Raw genomic sequence first — 19,097 nt, 5'->3', positions numbered from 1 at the left:
CCCCTAACCCATGGATTTGCGCCCCCTAACCCTAACCCCCAGATGTTGCGCCCGGTGCGGCCGGCCCCCCCTGCACCCCCCACGCTACGCCACTGCCTTGGCTTTCCCTTTCAACTTCATTTTTACCCATCCTCTCCTATTTGAGATGCTTCCTTTTTTAAGGTCAAATGTGACTGCACTGGACTTTCTTGACAACTGCTTGCTTACACATATGTTTAATTTTATAGCGTTATGATCACTGCTCCCAAACCTTCAACAACACATACATCTTTCACCATGTCCCATGTGCCACTTAATTTTAAGTCGAGGAATGCCAACCCCTCATCAGTTCCATGACAAACTGGAGTGCAGTTACTTTTGATATCTAGAAATTTTATCTCTTTGTTATGATCAGAACATGAAAATGAGGGCAACTCAATTCACCCAATCCTAGACGTTTTCTTTATAACTGCTTTGCCTGTTCCAAAGCCGTGGAATGTTATTGAAAGCAGGCTCCAGACCACAACTAAGCCTTGATGGGCTCAGGCTCAAGTTAAACTCTGCTCCCACTTTGTGTTTATGCATCATCATCATCATCATCATTATTATTATTATTTAAAAACTGTCCTGTTGGAACTCACCTATAAACATACAACCCCCCCTTCCTCAAATAAGCCAACACTGATGTCATAAATATATAGAATCAAAGAATTGTAGAGCTGGAAGGAAATCAAAGTGTCATCTAGACCAACACCCTGAAATGCCCAAATCACAACTAAAGCATCCCTGTGTGCAGGGTTTTAAACACAATACAGTCGTACCTTGGGTCGAACGCCTTGGTACTCAGACATTTTGGCTCCCAAACACCACAAACCCGGAAGTGAGTGTTCTAGCTTGCAAATGTTTTTTGGAAGCCAAATGTCTGACATGGCTTCTGCGGCTTCCGATTGAGTGTAGGAAGCTCCTGCAGCCAATCGGAAGCCGTGCCTTGGTTTTCAAACCATTCCAGGAGTCAAACGGACTCCCAGAACGGATTAAGTTTGACAACCAAGGTACCACTGTAATGGAAATTAAGAGAAAATGTTAAGACAATGTACCATGTTTTTTTAAAACTGCTTTGAAGGTTTATTTTACAATCAAGCAGTAAATAAATTTTATGAAATAAATTAATATTTCTTTCCATTTCATGAGAAAGGAGCACACAGGGTGAAAACACATTATTTTGTGTTGAGAAACGTTACTCACTTTTCTTAGTATTTAGGACCAATTATACCCCACAGACTTACAAAACCACGTTACAACCCAAATTTTAATAAGTTTTCCCGTTAGACACAGTTAGACATTATACGTGTTTGCAGAGTCCATGTTGAACAGTACTTATTAATTCTGGTTTTGGAATAATTTTGACCCTAAATGCAAAACTCTCCCAGAACGTTTTGACTCATTAAAAACTGACAAATCACTGGGTCCAATGGTACAAACCCAAGAGTTTGTAAAGTATTCAAATGAGAAATTACCGATCTTCTAACAAAAAAATGTAACTTGTCTCTAAAATCTGCCTCTGTACCTGAGGACTGTAAAGCAGGCAATGTTAACATACGTTTTTAAAAAGAGATACTGATGATATTCTGGAATTTACAGGCCAGTTAGCTTGGTGTCTATTTCAAGAAAACTGGCAGTCAGCATTATTAAAGATAGAAATACCAGGCATATGGAGGAACAAGTCTTGCTGAATCAGAACCATACCCATACACACCCTGATGATATGATGAGATAATTTTCACAAAGCATTGGTAACAATGCTATATAAACATTCCGTTCTTCTTGGCACCGTATTTGGAATTGCAGTGATTTTGTTCTGCCTTTGTAACCCAAGGAGGAAAACGAGCGCTTACTTATTTGCCACTCACTTACAGATAGAATCTTTGGCTTTTACTTAAGGTACATGATTTAAGAATGCCAGAAAGCACACACCTGTTGAGATTTGTGTGCCACACAACAGCTTGATAAAGATAAAAGTAAATTAACTGTATTAACATGCAGTCCTTGAAATCCTGTGTTAAATTATTCTATTGAAGCTTTGGGATTCCCTGTACAGGGAGGTCCACCTCCCTCTGACGCAGCTGTGGGAAGACCTCTATTTTCATGCAGGTATTTGGCATGACTTGCTGTTAATTTTAGCTCTCCTGGCACACTAACTTTTATGCTATCTATAGCTTGATTAGGGGACGCGGGTGGCGCTGTGGGTAAAAGCCTCAGCGCCTAGGGCTTGCCGATCGAAAGGTCGGCGGTTCGAATCCCCGCGGCGGGGTGCGCTCCCGCTGCTCGGTCCCAGCGCCTGCCAACCTAGCAGTTCGAAAGCACCCCTGGGTGCAAGTAGATAAATAGGTACCGCTTACCAGCGGAAAGGTAAACGGCGTTCCGTGTGCTGCGCTGGCTCGCCAGATGCAGCTTTGTCACGCTGGCCACGTGACCCGGAAGTGTCTCCGGACAGCGCTGGCCCACGGCCTATAGAGTGAGATGGGCGCACAAACCCCAGAGTCTGTCAAGACTGGCCCGTAACGGGCAGGGGTACCTTTACCTTTACCTTTATAGCTTGATTGGTATCAGTTATAACTTATTACTGATCTGTCTTTTATTGCTTTTAATGTATTGCAAGTCAAGCACGAATATTTTGTTGTTAGTGAGATAGTAAATTTTAAAATAATTAAATAAACCCTCACAGTCCTAGTAGTTTTTTCTTCTTTCTTGCATTTTTCTTGTATTTAAACAGACAGTGTTTCAATAATGACCTAATGCAGTACAGTGGTACCTCTGGTTGCGAATGGGATCCGTTCCAGAGGCCCGTTCGCAACATGAAAGGAACGCAACCCACAGCGGCGCATCTGCGCACACGCAGGTTGCGATTCACTGCTTCTGCGCATGCGTGTGACGTCATTTTGCGCATCTGCACATGCGGTGAAACCCGGAAGTAACCCTTTCCAGTACTTCCGGGTCGCTGTGGGACGTAACCTGAAAGAACGCAACATGAAGCGGACGTAACATGAGGTATGACTGTAGTAGTAAATCAGCAGAACCTAACTGTTCTACCGAACCAGCAGTCTAACTGATCCAGCATCCTGTCCCCAGCACAGACATGCAGCAATTTGTATAAGCAGAGACTATATAGAATAATGAATGCCTTTTTCTTGCTTCCATGAATTCACCTCTTGGAAATACAGTAGCTTACAGAAGATCACCTTCATGGATCACTGCCTTGCCGTCGCGAAGGGGCTTGAATAACTCAGAGAAGCTATGAGCTATGCCGTGCAGGGCCACCCAAGATGGACAGGTCATAGTGGAGAGTTTTGACCAAAAGTGATCTACCTGGAGCAGGAACCGGCAAGCCACTCCAGTATCCCTGCCAAGAAAACTCCATGAACAAAGACAACTGGCATATGAAAGTTATGACGCTGGAAGATGAGCCCCTCAGGTCGGAAGGCGTCCAACATGCTACTGAGGAAGAGCGGAGGACAAGTACAAGTAGATTCAGAGCTGATGAAGCGGCTGGGCCAAAGCCGAAAGGACGCTCAGTTGCGGATATGCTTGGAAGCGAGCGGAAGCGAAAGGAAAGTCCAATGCTGTAAAGAAAAATATTGCATAGGAACCTGGAATGTAAGAACCATGAACCTGGGTAAGTTGGATGTGGTCAAAAATGAGATGGCAAGAATAAATATTGACATCCTGGGCATCAGTGAACTAAAATGGACGGGAATGGGCGAATTCAGTTCGGATGACCATCATATCTACTACTGTGGGCAAGAATCCCGTAAAAGAAATGGAGTGGCCCTCATAGTCAACAAAAGAGTGGCGAAAGCTGTACTGGGATGCAATCTCAAAAATGATAGAATGATCTTGATACGAATACAAGGCAGACCTTTTAACATCACAGCAATCCAAGTTTATGCACCAACCACTGGTGCTGAAGAAAGTGAAATTGAGCAATTCTATGAAGACTTACAACACCTTATAGAAATGACACCAAAGAAGGATGTTCTTCTCATTATAGGGCATTGGAATGCTAAAGTAGGGAGTCAAGAGATAAAAGGAACAACTGGCAAGTTTGGCCTTGGAGTTCAAAACGAAGCAGGGCAAAGGCTAATAGAGTTCTGCCAAGAGAACAAGCTGGTCATCACAAACACTCTTTTCCAACAACACAAGAGACGACTCAACACATGGACATCACCAGATGGGCAGCATCGAAATCAGATTGATTATATTCTCTGCAGCCAAAGATGGAGAAGCTCTATACAGTCAGCAAAAACAAGACCTGGAGCTGACTGTGGCTCAGATCATCAGCTTCTTATAGCAAAATTCAAGCTTAAACTGAAGAAAGTAGGAAAAACCACTGGGCCGGTAAGATACAATCTAAGTCAAATCCCTTTTGATTACACAGTGGAAGTGAGGAACAGGTTTAAGGATTTAGATTTGGTGGACAGAGTGCCTGAAGAACTATGGATGGAGGCTCGTAACATTATACAGGAGGCAGCAACTAAAACCATCCCAACGAAAAGGAAATGCAAGAAAGCAAAGTGGCTGTCCAACGAGGCCTTACAAATAGCGGGGGAGAGAAGGCAAGCAAAATGCGAGGGAGATAGTGAAAGATACAGGAAATTGAATGCAGATTTCCAAAAAATAGCAAGGAGAGACAAGAAGGCCTTCTTAAACGAGCACTGCAAAGAAATGGAGGAAAACAATAGAATGGGAAAAACCAGAGATCTGTTCAAGAAAATTGGAGATATGAAAGGAACATTTTGTACAAAGATTACCATAATAAAAGACAAAAGTGGAAAGGACCTAACAGAAGCAGAAGACTTCACGAAGAGGTGGCAAGAATACACAGAGGAACTATACCAGAAAGAAATGGATGCCTCGTATACCCCAGGTAGTGTGGTTGCTGACCTTGAGCCAGACATCCTGGAGAGTGAAGTCAAATGGGCCTTAGAAAGAACTGCTAATAACAAGGCCAGTGGAAGTGATGATATTCCAGCTGAACTATTTAAAATTTTAAAAGATGATGCTGTTAAGGTGCTACACTCAATACGCCAGCAAATTTGGAAAACTCAGCAGTGGCCAGAGGATTGGAGAAGATCAGTCTCCATCCCAATCCCAAAGAAGGGCAGTGCCAAAGAATGCTCCAACTTCCACACAATTGTACTCATTTCACACGCAGAGAAATCAGAGACCAAATTGCAAACATGCGCTGGATTATGGAGAAAGCTAGAGAGTTCCAGAAAAACATCTACTTCTGCTTCATTGACTATGCAAAAGCCTTTGACTGTGTCGACCACAGCAAACTATGGCAAGTTCTTAAAGAAATGGGAGTGCCTGATCACCTCATCTGTCTCCTGAGAAATCTCTATGTGGGACAAGAAGCTACAGTTAGAACTGGATATGGAACAACTGATTGGTTCAAAATTGGGAAAGGAGTAAGGCAAGGCTGTATATTGTCTCCCTGTTTATTTAACTTATATGCAGAATTCATCATGCGAAAGGCTGGGCTGGATGAATCCCAAGCCGGAATTAAGATCGCCGGAAGAAATATCAACAACCTCAGATATGCAGATGATACAACCTTGATGGCAGAAAGTGAAGAGGAATTAAAGAACCTTTTAATGAGGGTGAAAGAGGAGAGCGCAAAATATGGTCTGAAGCGCAACATCAAAAAAACGAAGATCATGGCCACTGGGCCCATCACCTCCTGGCAAATAGAAGGGGAAGAAATGGAGGCAGTGAGAGATTTTACTTTCTTGGGCTCCATGATCACGGCAGATGGTGACAGCAGTCACGAAATTAAAAGGTGCCTGCTCCTTGGGAGAAAGGTGATGGCAAACCTAGACAGCATCTTAAAAAGTAGAGACATCACCTTGCCAACAAAGGTCCGTATAGTTAAAGCCATGGTTTTCCCAGTAGTGATGTATGGAAGTGAGAGCTGGACCATAAAGAAGGCTGATCGCCGAAGAATTGATGCCTTTGAATTATGGTGCTGGAGCAGACTCTTGAGAGTCCCATGGACTGCAAGAAGATCAAACGCATCCATTCTTAAGGAAATAAGCCCTGAGTGGTCACTGGAAGGACAGATCATGAAGCTGAGGCTCCAATACTTTGGCCACCTCATGAGAAGAGAGGACTCCCTGGAAAAGACCCTGATGTTGGGAAAGATGGAGGGCACAAGGAGAAGGGGACGACAGAGGACGAGATGGTTGGACAGTGTTCTCGAAGCCACAAACATGAGTCTGACCAAACTGCGGGAGGCAGTGGAAGATAGGAGTGCCTGGCGTGCTCTGGTCTATAGGGTCACGAAGAGTCAGACACGACTAAACGACTAAACAACAACAAAGAACTGAGTAATGAAAAGAAAGTTGTGAATTCCATAGAAACACCAAGACTTCTAAGCTGCATATAAGACAAGATGTACACAACAAAAAGCAGGGTGCACAAATTATGAACTCAGTAACATTCCATATCAATGCTGATACAATCAACTCTAAATGTTCTGCACAACCCAAGTATAATAAGCATGATAATGTTATTCTACAATTCTCACCCATTTTAGCAGATTGGGAGAAGAAAAACATCTTTCTTACCTGAATACTGTACACATATAAGATACAGAGTCAATAGGAACAGCAAATGGAGCTTCCATTTCCACTGGTAGCACCACACTTGGCTCTCATAAGACATCCTATGAAAATAAAAAATAACAAATTTTAAAATATGTTTTTCCTTTTTAGTGCAAGCAATCTGCTATTACTAATACGAATGTAATCACTAACAAATGCAACATTCCTTTAAGCAGGGATGGAGAACATCCAGATATGGGCCAATGGACCTCCAGGGGATTCAAGCAATTTCCCCAAACCATACCCACCTGTCCATCAGCTAACCTCACCGTGTAACATCAGCTAGTGGGCAGGAGAGCAGGGTTCTATCCTACTGGAGTCTGCTTTGCCATCATGTTCCCTGTGGGGGATGTTCTGGTGAAGTACACCACTGTAGTCAGCAGGATTGAACCCTCCACTCATAAACTGGTGAGCAGAGAGTTCCACCAGGCTCAGGGTGGTTGCAAACGTCTATTTCCCTGCGGCAATCAGGCATGTAGTCAAAGTGTAGTGTGAGCTGTTTAAAATCCCTTTTGAAAACAGATCTATGCTGCAATCTGAAGTCCCCATATTTGGAGCTTTAAAGCACAGTGTCACCTGACATCAGGTGTCTGAAAAGTGGGTGGCCTTGGCCGCCTGTCAAATTTCGCCCTCTGAGGAGGCGAAATAAGGATCTGGCTCACCATCTAGAAAAAGATTCTCCACCCCTGCTTTAAAGAGTTGATAGGATTTTTGCTTCACTGAACAAAAGGTATGTTAGAGGCATGAACTCTGAACTAGAACTTCGGTGGAGCTGAGTTGTATCTAAGTCAATCAGGCTCAATTTAAGCATGCTGACCAATAAAACATGTTTAGCTTTGCTCCTAGGTTCAGTCACTGCATGACTCTGAAGCTGACAGACCATTCTAAAATGTGTTAGTTGTTATTTTAAAAAAACACACACACCAAAAAAAGAAACTGACTCCAGTTTGCTAAACCACTTCCATAACCTCTTTCTGAAAAGCACAATGGTCATGATCATGAAAGCTACTTCTGGACTGCCCACACGCTGCTGCACACTCCGCAGCAGGGCTTCCTTCCCCTAATCTTCCCTTTTTCTTCTTCTTGCACAATATATAAATTTCACTCTCATTTTTTCACAAATAAAACAAACATTACATTGTCAAATCACATGACCATGAGATAAGCGCCATATCTGTCAGCACAATGGATGAAGTTCAGGTAAAACTGTATTATCCAGATCTATCAATGTATACCCACCAGAACATTTTAATGTTTTGCCACTTTCTTGAAACAACAGACTCTGCAAAGCCATTTCACAATATGGTTTTGAAAAGGCATCAAGTTTCAAAAGGATTTTGCCACATAGTGAGGTAAGCTGCTGTTCGTGAAAGAGAAGTCTAAAACTGTAGCTAGTTGTGCAAAGCTTGCTTCATGGTTTCTTGGGTTGTAATCAGTCACAGAAGGGTAATTAAATGCACTTCAGTTGGCGAGACTTGGATATTTTTATTCCACCCACAACACAAGAATCTCTGTGGAGAGGTTACTTGAACTGATAATGAATAAATAAACGTATTGCTTGTGTACTGTGTGCTACATATGAAACTTAGTAAGAATGTACCACTGGATAAGTTTCTGTAGTTATATGTTGTTCTTTTATTTACATGAAAAACAGTAACAATTATTTGCAAAGGAAGAAAACAAACAAACAAACAAACAAACAGAATGTCATTTTAATGCAGCAGTTCTAAAGGAAATTATATTACACACCTTGAAATGCTTATCTCAGGAATTATTCCATTTATTCTGATGAGGTTACCACAAGATTAGTGTTAAAACTGCAGCTTAATTGTGCAATCTTATATTTGAGTTCCACTGGCTGACTGCTACAGGACTTCGCATGATGGACATGGTAAAGAGGCCATAGCATTCTGCACCAGCTGCAACCTCCAGGCCAGCCATAAAGGAAGCTCCACAAAGAGTGCAACACAGCAGTCTAAATGTGAGATTACCAGTGTGTGAATCACAGTGGCCAAGCTATCCTTGTGCAGGAAAAGGCACAGCTGCCACACAAGCTGCCACTGATAGCAAACACTCTTTGCCAGTGAGGCTACTGGGGCATCCATGGAGAAAGGTGATTCTAAGAGCATCCCTAAACAATAAAATCCTTCAGAGGAAGTGCAGCCTCATCTACAACAGCTAAAAAGCCCAATTCACAGACCAGGGAATGACTCACCCACAGTTTATCTATCTTAGCAGGATTCATCTTCAGTTTATTGGCCTTCATCCAGCCCACCAGGCACTGGTTCATCTTGTGTACAGCCTCTCCTGACTCAGACTTAACAGAGAAATATAGCTAAGTATCACCAGGTTATTTGTGACACTGTACCCGAAAACAACTGCAAACTGCTCACAATGGCATCATAGAGATGTTAAATAGCACTGGATATAAAATAGTGCCTTGTGGCACCCTCCATCTGAGCTGCCAGAATGTAGACACATAGTTCCCCAATGCTATCCTCTGTGACTGACCACACAAGCAGGAGTGAAACCACTGAAGAACAGGGCCTCCAACCCACAACACACAGAAATGGTCCAGGAGACTACCATGATCTGTGGTATCAAAAGCTGCTGAGAAATCCAGCAGGAATAACAGAGCAGCATCTCTCCTGTGAAGAAGATAATCCATCACAGTAACCAAAGTCAATTCAGTGCCAAAACCAGGCCTGAGCCCGGACTGAATATGGGGGTCATTTCACCAGCGCAGCGGCAACATGTCTTCCTCCCCCCCCCCCAACATAGAGTATAGGAACACTCCATAATTCTCTCTATATCACAACCACAAAGTATCTTCCAAAAATGAACCAGCTTGCATTTCAAATCAAAACTGAATTTCATGTAGGAGGCTAAAAGTGCAACCCTATTCATGTCTACTGAGAAGTAAGCCTTATTGAATTAAATGGGACTTACTCCAAGATAAGTGTATACAGGATTGCAACCTAATTCTTATTAAATTTTCTAACTGATTCTTATTTTCTTTAAATAAATAAGCAGATGATTATGAAACATGGTTTTTCTTTATTGAAGGTTGTTCTAAATTATGAACTTAAAAGAACTGAGTTTTCTGACATGCAGTAAAAATAAACTTAATAGCACTTGAAGATGATCATACACTACTTGGGACTTTGAGACATAAAAAGATCTTTGATGAAGCCAGACACTCTAAAACTAGATTCGCACACAACAAAATGATTGTCCTGCAACTCAGTGCAACTGCAACTAAATCCTCAATAAAAACCCTGAAAATGGAATGCCAGAAATCTGTAATGAATAGTTAATAAATGTACCAATATGCTGGGTTCTTTATTAGACCTAGAAGTTTGCCTTCAAGTCTCTTATCTTAGTTGCCTCTCTGTGATAATAGTGAAATACTCCACATGAATTATGTAGGAGTAGAATTAAGGAGCATTAATGCTTTGAACATAATTTTGACACAAAACTACCTTATCTGTTCAAATGAACACAAGTAGCTACTCCAGTGTTTCAACAAATACAACTATGAACTAAGCTGAACTGGGTAAATATAGACCGCACCATGAATATCACAAAGTGAAATCTAAGCTTCCATATTTAGTCAGGTTTGCCTTAAAAAATATTATGCTTTCACCTTTGGGGAGGGGGGGGGGAATGAGAAAGAGACTACAAGTTATTCAGATTCCTAAATATCCTAATATGTCTATAACACACGACTTACCAAACATGGAACAATGCATGTGCAAAAAGATCTAATAAAATAATGAAACTCTAGTTTACAGCTATTGGGTTAGTTAATACATCCTGCTATTGGAATCCCACATAAGAACTTCCAGTAGCACAATGGGGCTTCCCCACATCTTCCCCCATGTAACCTCCCCCTTTCCCTGTGTTCAAAATTCCCTAGGCACATTTTGCTATTGGCGCAGGTCCAATTGCGATTTCTGGGTGCCAGGTTGGTGGCCACAGTTTAAAAACCTCTGCCTTAGTCCATAGTTAATTCCATTTCCACTCTGTGGGTTTCTCCTTATTGCATACTGGGACAAGTGAATGGTTTTAAGAGCAAGCTACAGTCAAGCAATGTAACTGAGATCACAGAATCGTAGAACTCTAGTGCTGGAAGGGACCCCAAGGGTGATCTAGTCCAACTCCCTGGAAAATAGACATTCCGTTGTAGTGACCATAACCTAGGTTTAAGGTGCCATATCTGAGTTTCTAACACTGTCCCCACCCTATTGGCACAGGAGGAGATGGGGGATAGTTCTGTCTGACAAGCTGAAATGCTTGTGCTACACCAAATTCCTCCCACTGAAGGTAAGAAAGACTGGGTCGTCCTAAATTAATTATTCTACTCAATCCAGGGTCTATGTCTCAAGTTACATCTAATTTATTTTGTTTTTATATAGATATTTAAATCTCAACATGTGTACTCCAAACACTGAGGCATACCAAAAGCTAATATTAATAATACTTCTTTCCCACTTATTTTTCTTTCCTCTCACCTACCCACATAATAACCTTCTATGTTAGTATAAGTGGGAGAGAGCGAGGATGGCTAGTATGCACTCTGAGCAAAAATATCTGTTGGAATAACATATGACATGTGCTGTAAAAATGGATTGAAAAAATCATTATAATTTGAACAGACTGACTACAGCAGGCCTGAGACATTACATCGCTCAAACAGACCTGCCAAATTTACTTTGTGAAGGTGAGAACCTACTGATATTCCTAACATCCTCCCTTGCTCCTTCCTACTGACTGCTGCACATAATTCTCTTCCTTTGGCTTCCAACAATGGACACTATTTTTTAATGTTACCTCACATGTACACACATATCGGTTTTTAAAACACTCACCTAAGGTCAGCAAACACAGTGGCATCTAGAAAAGAATGACTATTTGATTCCCTGATTTAGTTTGCATAGTCAGAGACTAAAAGTGACTATGCAGCATACAGTCTAAACTCTGCCCAAAGCAGACCATTCTTCTACCAACTCTCCACAGATCAGCTAAGGCACTCAAGTTCCAAATGTGTCACAGAACTTATCCAAAGGTGCCAAATAAAACTTAATGCAGATTCAGATGCAAACCACATCTAAATGGGCAGGCAACCTCTTCCAGAATCACCATTCAATTTGACCTAAGCTATGGAAACTTCCACAATCGGATCCTAACTGTAAGCCAACCCATCTATCAAATAATCCAGAATAAAACTGTGCTGAGTTAAATTGCATGCCACTCAATTTGTAGTTACTTCAATTGCAAATAACTGTTCTTGTTGCCTGCTTGGGTATGGAAAAACAATGTTTGTGTGAATGTATAGCCACAATACACGTGTATTCTGGCCTCACACCTTTCCCTAATTTTGAAATTAGTATTTCAGCAAAAACAGATGTTTCAGTGAGACCCTACTGAATTGCAATATATGACTAGCATGCTGAATTTGGCTTATTAAGTTTCAAGAAAAGAAAATGAAAGATGAAGCTATATGTGGGAACTCTTCTTTTCTTTTTTAAAGAACTTTCCTGAGCTCAGTGACTCACATTTAAAGCACTGAAAATGAAAACACATCCTTTATGAAAGGTATGTAGAGTATATTTCAAACTGTAATTTTTGACATTCTTTCCAAAACATTACAAGCATGGAGGCCTCAGGGACCCCAAAGCAAGGATGAATAATGAGCATTAAGAGTTTTGATAGCTCCGCAATGGTGGATGCAAACCAGTGGGCTTCAGAGAAACCTTTCTACTTTAATGTAAGTGATTGGAAAATGCAACAGAAATATTCTATTTTTATTCGTTTTTACTGTAAAGATGATGATGATATTTTTTTTAAAAAAAATCAGTACATTTCCATATAAGATATTTAGACAAATAACTGTATATCCTCATTCTGTTTCCTTCCTGGACCATATTTAGGTTTACATTGTCTATCATAGCTTTCAGGAAAGTGCCATAATTTTGTCTTTACTCAAAATGCTGACCTCCCTGTTGTCTGATGCACTGCCCAATTAAAATGAAGTAGTCTTGAGATTGAAAAATGATGACAGTTGAACAGAATGAATCATCTTTAATCCAACTGCTTTTTAAAAAGTACATATGTACATGAATTGTGGATTAGGTAGTTGGTCTTGAGTAGGCACATTATAACAAGAAAAGCCATTCAGAGAGAAGAGGATTGCCAAAGACTGCATTGCTCTGTTGTGATATGTACATGATGTATTGAACAAAGAACTCAGTACGACCCTCTAAAGCTGAATGTTACAAAGTCTGACTTTGGTGAGAGTAATGAATAGGGTGAGCACAGAGTTTCCTTGGTTTCATTCAGCTAACTGTGACCCTACATGATTAGCTACCAGAACTAGCATTTGTGAAGTTCTGACCTCAGATGAAGTTACATGTACACTTACAGAAGAGAGCATGCAAATACAGTGGTGCCCCGCAAGACGAATGCCTCGCAAGACGAAAAACTCGCTAGATGAAAGGGTTTTCCGTTTTTGCGTTGCTTCGCTAGACGAATTTCCCTATGGGCTTGCTTCACAAGACGAAAACGTCTTGCGCTTTTTTTAAAAAGCCGCTTGAAGAGGCGCAGTTGCGACGGACTGTGCTTCGCAAGACGAAAAACATCGCAAGACGAAAAGACTCGCGGAACGAATTCTTTTCGTCTTGCGAGGCACCACTGTATAAGTTTCCTCTTGAAGACTAACTTTTGCTGATGTTGTGCAATAGATTTAGAAGAAACTGCTGTCTCAGGTGCTTTTTCAAAAGGGTAGTTTGGAGTGAAGGCAAACAAAACCAAATATTAAGGCTATAATGTGATCATAAAAGAGATTTTAACTGCTAAACAATAATGCATATACAGTGGTACCTCGGGTTAAGAACTTAATTCGTTCTGGAGGTCTGTTCTTAACATGAAACTGTTCTTAACCTGAAGCACCACTTTAGCGAATAGGGCCTCCTGATGACACCGTGCCGCTGCTGCTGCACGATTTCTGTTCTCATCCTGAAGCAAAGTTCTTAACCCAAGGTACTATTTCTGGGTTAGCGGAGCCTGTAACCTGAAACGTATGTAACCTGAAGGGTATGTAACCCGAGGTACCACTGTATAAACTATAAAAAGAATAATTTAATCCAACCCATGTATTATTAGTTTTATAACATTAACATTCAAGAATGTAATTAATTATAATGCAAATATCTTCAACACTTCCAAAAAGCTTCCAAACTTTTTTCAAGGGCTCAGTGTCCATTACAACGCATTGCAACAATAATACTTCTCTGTTCAATTAGGCATATTTTCCAGCACATAGGATTGCAGCTTTTATCTCATTTTATTGCTGAAACCAATGGAAGCTCACAATTTCAAAATAAACCCTGAAAGGGGGGGGGGGGAGACCAGAATACATGATAGAAACTTTTTGTTTAACCTTTTATTTATTTATTATTCAATCTCTATCCCACCCTTCCTGCATAAGGAGCCCAGGGTGGGATTCCCTCCCAGTGCCTCACCACTTCCCCCTTTTCTTGTAAATCTCTTCTGTTTAGGAGTCCCCAATTCAGTTATATCGCAGCCACCTCTATTCCACTTCATTTTTAAGTGTAATATTACTTATGAGTATCATTATGGTGCCCTAGTTTGCGTCATTACACCTGTCTAGAGTGGAAACTGAACGTTGCCAAAACTGGTAGGCTAGTAACAAATGATCTAAGAGATTTTTTAAACCAACCAACCACCATAGAATTGTCTTTATTTGTAAAAGAATCTGTAATGTTAAAGAGAAAGTGGGATGTAATCTCCAAATGGACCCTGTTCAATGTTCCCAAGTCATGTGAAACAGCAGGTTCAGAGATATAGGATTGTGTTGGCATCCAAATGTTAACAGCTGTGCGGATTATGACTGCAAAAACTTGGAGAAGCACTAAGGCTCCAACAATTGATCATTGGCAGAGGAAGACCCGGGACATTATATTTATAGTATTGACCAAAATTACCAGTTTCAAGCAAGTATGGGAGGGAAGAACCCAGACGACAGGGATTTTCAAAAGAACTGGACCTTGTTTATTTTGTACTGGAACCAAAAGAAATGTTGGTGAAATTGTCATTATAGCTGTATTAAGCATCGCATTGTTGCTCTGATATAAATCTGATACCCTTTAAAAATGTATTAATTTCAGAATCTGAAATCTGGTATGATGAAAGGTGGTATGTAAGTGTTCTCTCTTAATTAACTTATAGCAGGTAGTGAATTAATCACAGGAAAAGATGCTTAAGTTGGTAGCAAAATATTATCTATTGTTTACCATTTCCAAGACACCCAAGTATTACAACCAAAATGGGAGAATTAATTTAGGAGCATGTTGAAAATGACAGCTTTTATTCTTCACCTTCTTTGATAAAATAATTGAGTCTGCAAAAATCCCTGTGTTCTCCGATTATATAGGCAGACTACCCAAGTGCCAAGCAAAGGAGGTGAAAGGATTTTGGTTACTGTGCTTGAATGCAGTAATAAAGTAGTAGCCAAATGGGCAAGTCCAGCCAGCCACTAGGAGACTTAACAAATGCATAAACTCCCAAATCTAACGCTATGACATTCTCTCTCTAAGAAAAAGAAAAAGTCTAACAGCCTAGCAGACAGGAAGAAAGGCTGGAAGTCCAAAGGAGCTCAATACCTTCGGTTCTCTGAACCTCCCCCCTTGTTTTTTGGCAGAGCACCTTTTCAGCTAGAAATAGCTCCTTTATGAACCAAGATCTCGCTTCCACTTTGACTCAGGGAAAGTTTGGGGTTTAAAACTCTACAGAATCTCTACAGAGGTATGTCACTATAACTTTATGAAGTTCTAACAAAAACCTACAAGTGCGCAACTGCCCTCCTACCTCATCCATGAGAGCAGGAAACCCTAAAGCAGAAGTAAATTAAGTTACTAACAAGTGTCAAATGGGAGTTTGCGGTATCTTTAAAACTAACTCTTTCACCGCTGCTATTCGGAATGTCATCAATTGTTCTCTCTTTTTTTAACAAAGGGGAAGGGAGAGAGATCCTGGTAAATCACGAGCTTTGGGGCTGGTGCGAAGCCTCTTACCTGCTCTTCATGGGAAAAAAAGGCTCCCTTCGTCCCTCCTTTGCGGCCCTGCCTACCTTTCTGCCCCGAAAAGAGTCACCATCTCAGTCTCTGGGGAGGCCGTGGGGAGATATGATCTTGTCGCGTCTGGCCTAAATATGCCGCGGAAGAAAAGTGCAGACGAACGCGAAACCGGTTTATTTGGTTCCCGAGGGCTGGCAAGGCATCAGAGAACCATTCGCCAGGCTGCGGCAAGAAGAAGAAGAAACGCAGAGCGCGTTCCCTTCCCAGGGCCGAGAAGGAAGGCGAAACTTACATGTTCACATTACTCGGTGCGCGCAACCATCCTCTCCTGCCCAGGGCTGGCTGGCACTCTTCCTCCTCCTCGGGCTTTTCTACCTCTCCGTGGACAAGTTCACGAGCGCAGCTGCTCCATCCCCCTCAGGGCTTCCCTCCACGCGCAAAGTTGGCGGTATACCGGCTCGCGCCTCTTCCCCGCCTGAGGGGCAGGCTAAAAACTAAAATAAAAAACCAAAAAGAAAGCGGCACAAAATACCGCAGCGGAAACTTTGAGCGGCGGCAGCAGCTGCAGCTGCGTCTCTTCTGAAGGCGAAGGAGCCCCACACAACAGGGCGGAAAGGGCTCCTTTGCACCACGTTCCCGCCCAGTGGGGCGACTCCCGCGCAGGGCCGAGACCTAGAGGCCGGCCGCTCAGGTGGCTGCCGCGCCTCAAGATTCGCCTGTGGGGCTCCCGGGCGGGCTCCGGCTGGCCCCCTCTCGCCTCAGGAGGCCGGCCTACGACGCTCAGCCCCACCCTAGAGCGGCGGGGGCGACGGGCGGGAGGGAAGGGACCCAAAAGTTTCTCAAGCGCCGCCGCTGCGCAGCTTCACACACGAGCCGACACGCTGGAATCTCCTTTTCAATGAGAAGCACGTGCTGGAAACTGTGGGGGTGGGGGAGTTCTGCAGTTTCTGCCCCAGGTTCACCAGCCTGACTTCCAAAGGCCCTGAGACATGTGCGTTAGGAAAATCACGCGAAGGCGTCTTTTACGCTTCCGAGGAAAGCTGCACCTGTTGACATTTTGCATTTGGCCTGGGCAAAAATCGGACCTGGAATAGTTTCGACGGGGACCTTAGGAGTCGGCTCCTAGGGGCCGAAATCCCTTTGCAAACCCGCCCCCCCCCTAATATATTTGAGGGATCCGCCCCGCCCCCCCCCCGCTAGTTAAAAGGTACAGTATTGCCATTCAAATAGTGTGGGTGTGCCACGTCAAGAGATCAATAGTGTGAGCCCTCCCTATTTTATTCAAGTCGGCACCCTTGACGGAGACCACCAAATCGTCATCAAATGACAGAGCCATGCTCATGGGTTGCATCATGAAAAGCATTAACCTGATACTTTTCCGTGGCTCCATAGCACAAAAACAGAGAGCCAAGGGGAGGATCCCCACGCATCCTTGAGATTTTTATTCAGGATCACTTTTTGGACTATGGTGGCACCCCAGAATACTGGGGCTGTGATTTTTTGCATGAGCATGGAAATGAGTTTTCATTTGGTGGTAAGTTTGCGCAGCTTCCATGTAAATCTCTCGAAGGACTGTGTAGATTCAGCTTTTCCTCTTTCCTTCTGTTTCTCATAAGTTATTCAAGGAGGCACAGCGTTACTGGCAGAAAAACAAGTGACAATTTCATTCATATGTGGTACGTGCCATACACTTCCATTGGACGGTTTAACTGAAACATACATGTTCATCCCCTTGCAACTGCTGTGTTAAATGAATATTGCCGTGTGTGACACGATAATCAGAAATTTAACATCACTGAGTTTTCATATTGCATCTAACCTTACTGTACACTGCTTAGGAGCTACAGTGTTAAGTGGTATATAGATAGATGGTTGAAGAAAATAATTTAAGATAGGCGCGCACACCCCTGCAAGTCACCAAGTGATGAACTCTCAAGCAATGAACATGCATTTGTGAATCAGCATGATTAATTTGTTTCACAATCACTGGCCATGTGCCAGCTGCACTAACTCAGGATCTATCAACATTCTGCTAGGATCAAAGGGAAATACATTTCCTCCCCCATGCATGCACACTTCCTGGGAACAGAAGGTTGACTTCAGGTTGAGTCACTGAGGGACACCCTATTCAAGAAGCAATGCATAGGATATGATAATGAGCCTGAAGAATTTCATGACCAATGTTCCAGACTGAAAAACTTGAGAAGAAAAATCCATAATCTGCTAACAGTATGTCCAGCCTGCCCCCTGCCTCCAAATTAACTGTAAATCCAAAATCTGTTTGCTCTATCTACACACAGACACTATCTATAGTGTATATTGGGCTGGCTATTGCTAGTGATTAGTGCTATTGCTAATTATGGTTATTTATAAATTTTATTATTATACTGTTTGTGGTTTTTGATATATTATTGCTTTGTAAATTATTTGCTGGAAGCAGCCTTGAGAAGCTCCAACCCTAAAAGGAGGCCTATAAATATACAGTCCTGTGCATATTTCAGTGAACACCACATGCATTTCAGTAGTATGATTTTTTTATTTGTTTGTTGCATTTATATGCCACCTTTTTCTCAACGGAGCTCAAGGTGGCTTACTTACATAGTTCTCCCGTTCCTCATTTAATCCCCACAACAACCCTGTGAGGTGGGTTAGGCTGAGAGGCAGTGACTGGCCTGAGGTCATCCAGTGAGCTTCATGGCCTAGTGGGAAATAGAACCCTGGTCTCCCAGGTCCTAGTCCAACACTAAAACCACTGGACCACCCTTGGCTCCAAGTTCACTAGCTGTCATTTTGGATTGGTTTAGCACATCTAAAAAACAAAACAAAAACATGACCCCAGCTTCAGAGGTTTCCCCTTCAGCTTAAAATAATAGTGTTTATATAGTGTTTATATACTCTAATCCAGTGTTTCCCAACCGGTGTTCCGCGGCACACTAGTGTGCCGCGAGACGTTGCCTGGTGTGCCGCGGGAAAAATTAAAAAATTCGAAAGATAGCTTCATATCCGGAGAGGCGGCCTTCAGGCGAGTTTTAATTTTAATTTTCCTTCTCCCACTTAATGCCCCACGCTCGCCCGAGCAGCTTGCAGTCCTCGGTAACCACGGCAACCCGAGGGAGGGGAGGGAACAGGGAAGTCGAGGGCGGCGGCGAGCCACGATGACGTCAGTGGGCCGCGCCGCCTCGCCCTGGCACGGTGTGAGAGCCCCGGCTAGTGGCGCGAGCTTCGGAATAAGTGGGATCCGCATGCGCGAGACCGAGATCGCGGGTAAGGAGCTCAGCCCTGGGCAGGAGGAAGCGGGGCCGCGCGTGCGGGCCACATCCCCACAGAGAGTGAGCCTCCCCCGGCCCACCACTCCGGG

At 42.7% G+C, this 19,097-nt stretch overlaps 1 protein-coding gene across 4 annotated transcripts in view; it reads right to left on the bottom strand.

Annotated features, from left to right (window-relative positions):
• ADGRG6 (adhesion G protein-coupled receptor G6) overlaps window positions 1-16,468 on the bottom strand; it is a 114,098-nt gene extending 97,630 nt beyond the window's left edge. For 3 of the 4 annotated variants that reach the window (XM_081186284.1, XM_081186286.1, XM_081186287.1), the window contains exons 1-2: window positions 15,793-15,986; window positions 6,606-6,703 (exon numbers count right to left, since the gene is read on the bottom strand). In XM_081186284.1, the coding sequence (XP_081042410.1) occupies window positions 6,606-6,703; window positions 15,793-15,818 (124 nt within the window). In that variant the 5' untranslated portion in view covers window positions 15,819-15,986. Of the gene's footprint in view, window positions 1-6,605; window positions 6,704-15,792; window positions 15,987-16,031 lie in introns of those variants that run through there. The other variant, XM_081186285.1, reaches the window with a different exon arrangement.
• Between the last annotated feature and the right edge of the window lie 2,629 nt (window positions 16,469-19,097).

This window comes from Podarcis bocagei (genome assembly GCF_964188305.1).
Source record: "Podarcis bocagei genome assembly, chromosome: 3".
Taxonomy (NCBI): Eukaryota; Metazoa; Chordata; class Lepidosauria; order Squamata; family Lacertidae; genus Podarcis; species Podarcis bocagei.
Note: the sequence above shows the minus strand (reverse complement) of the source record. Positions and strands in the feature narration are given on the sequence as shown.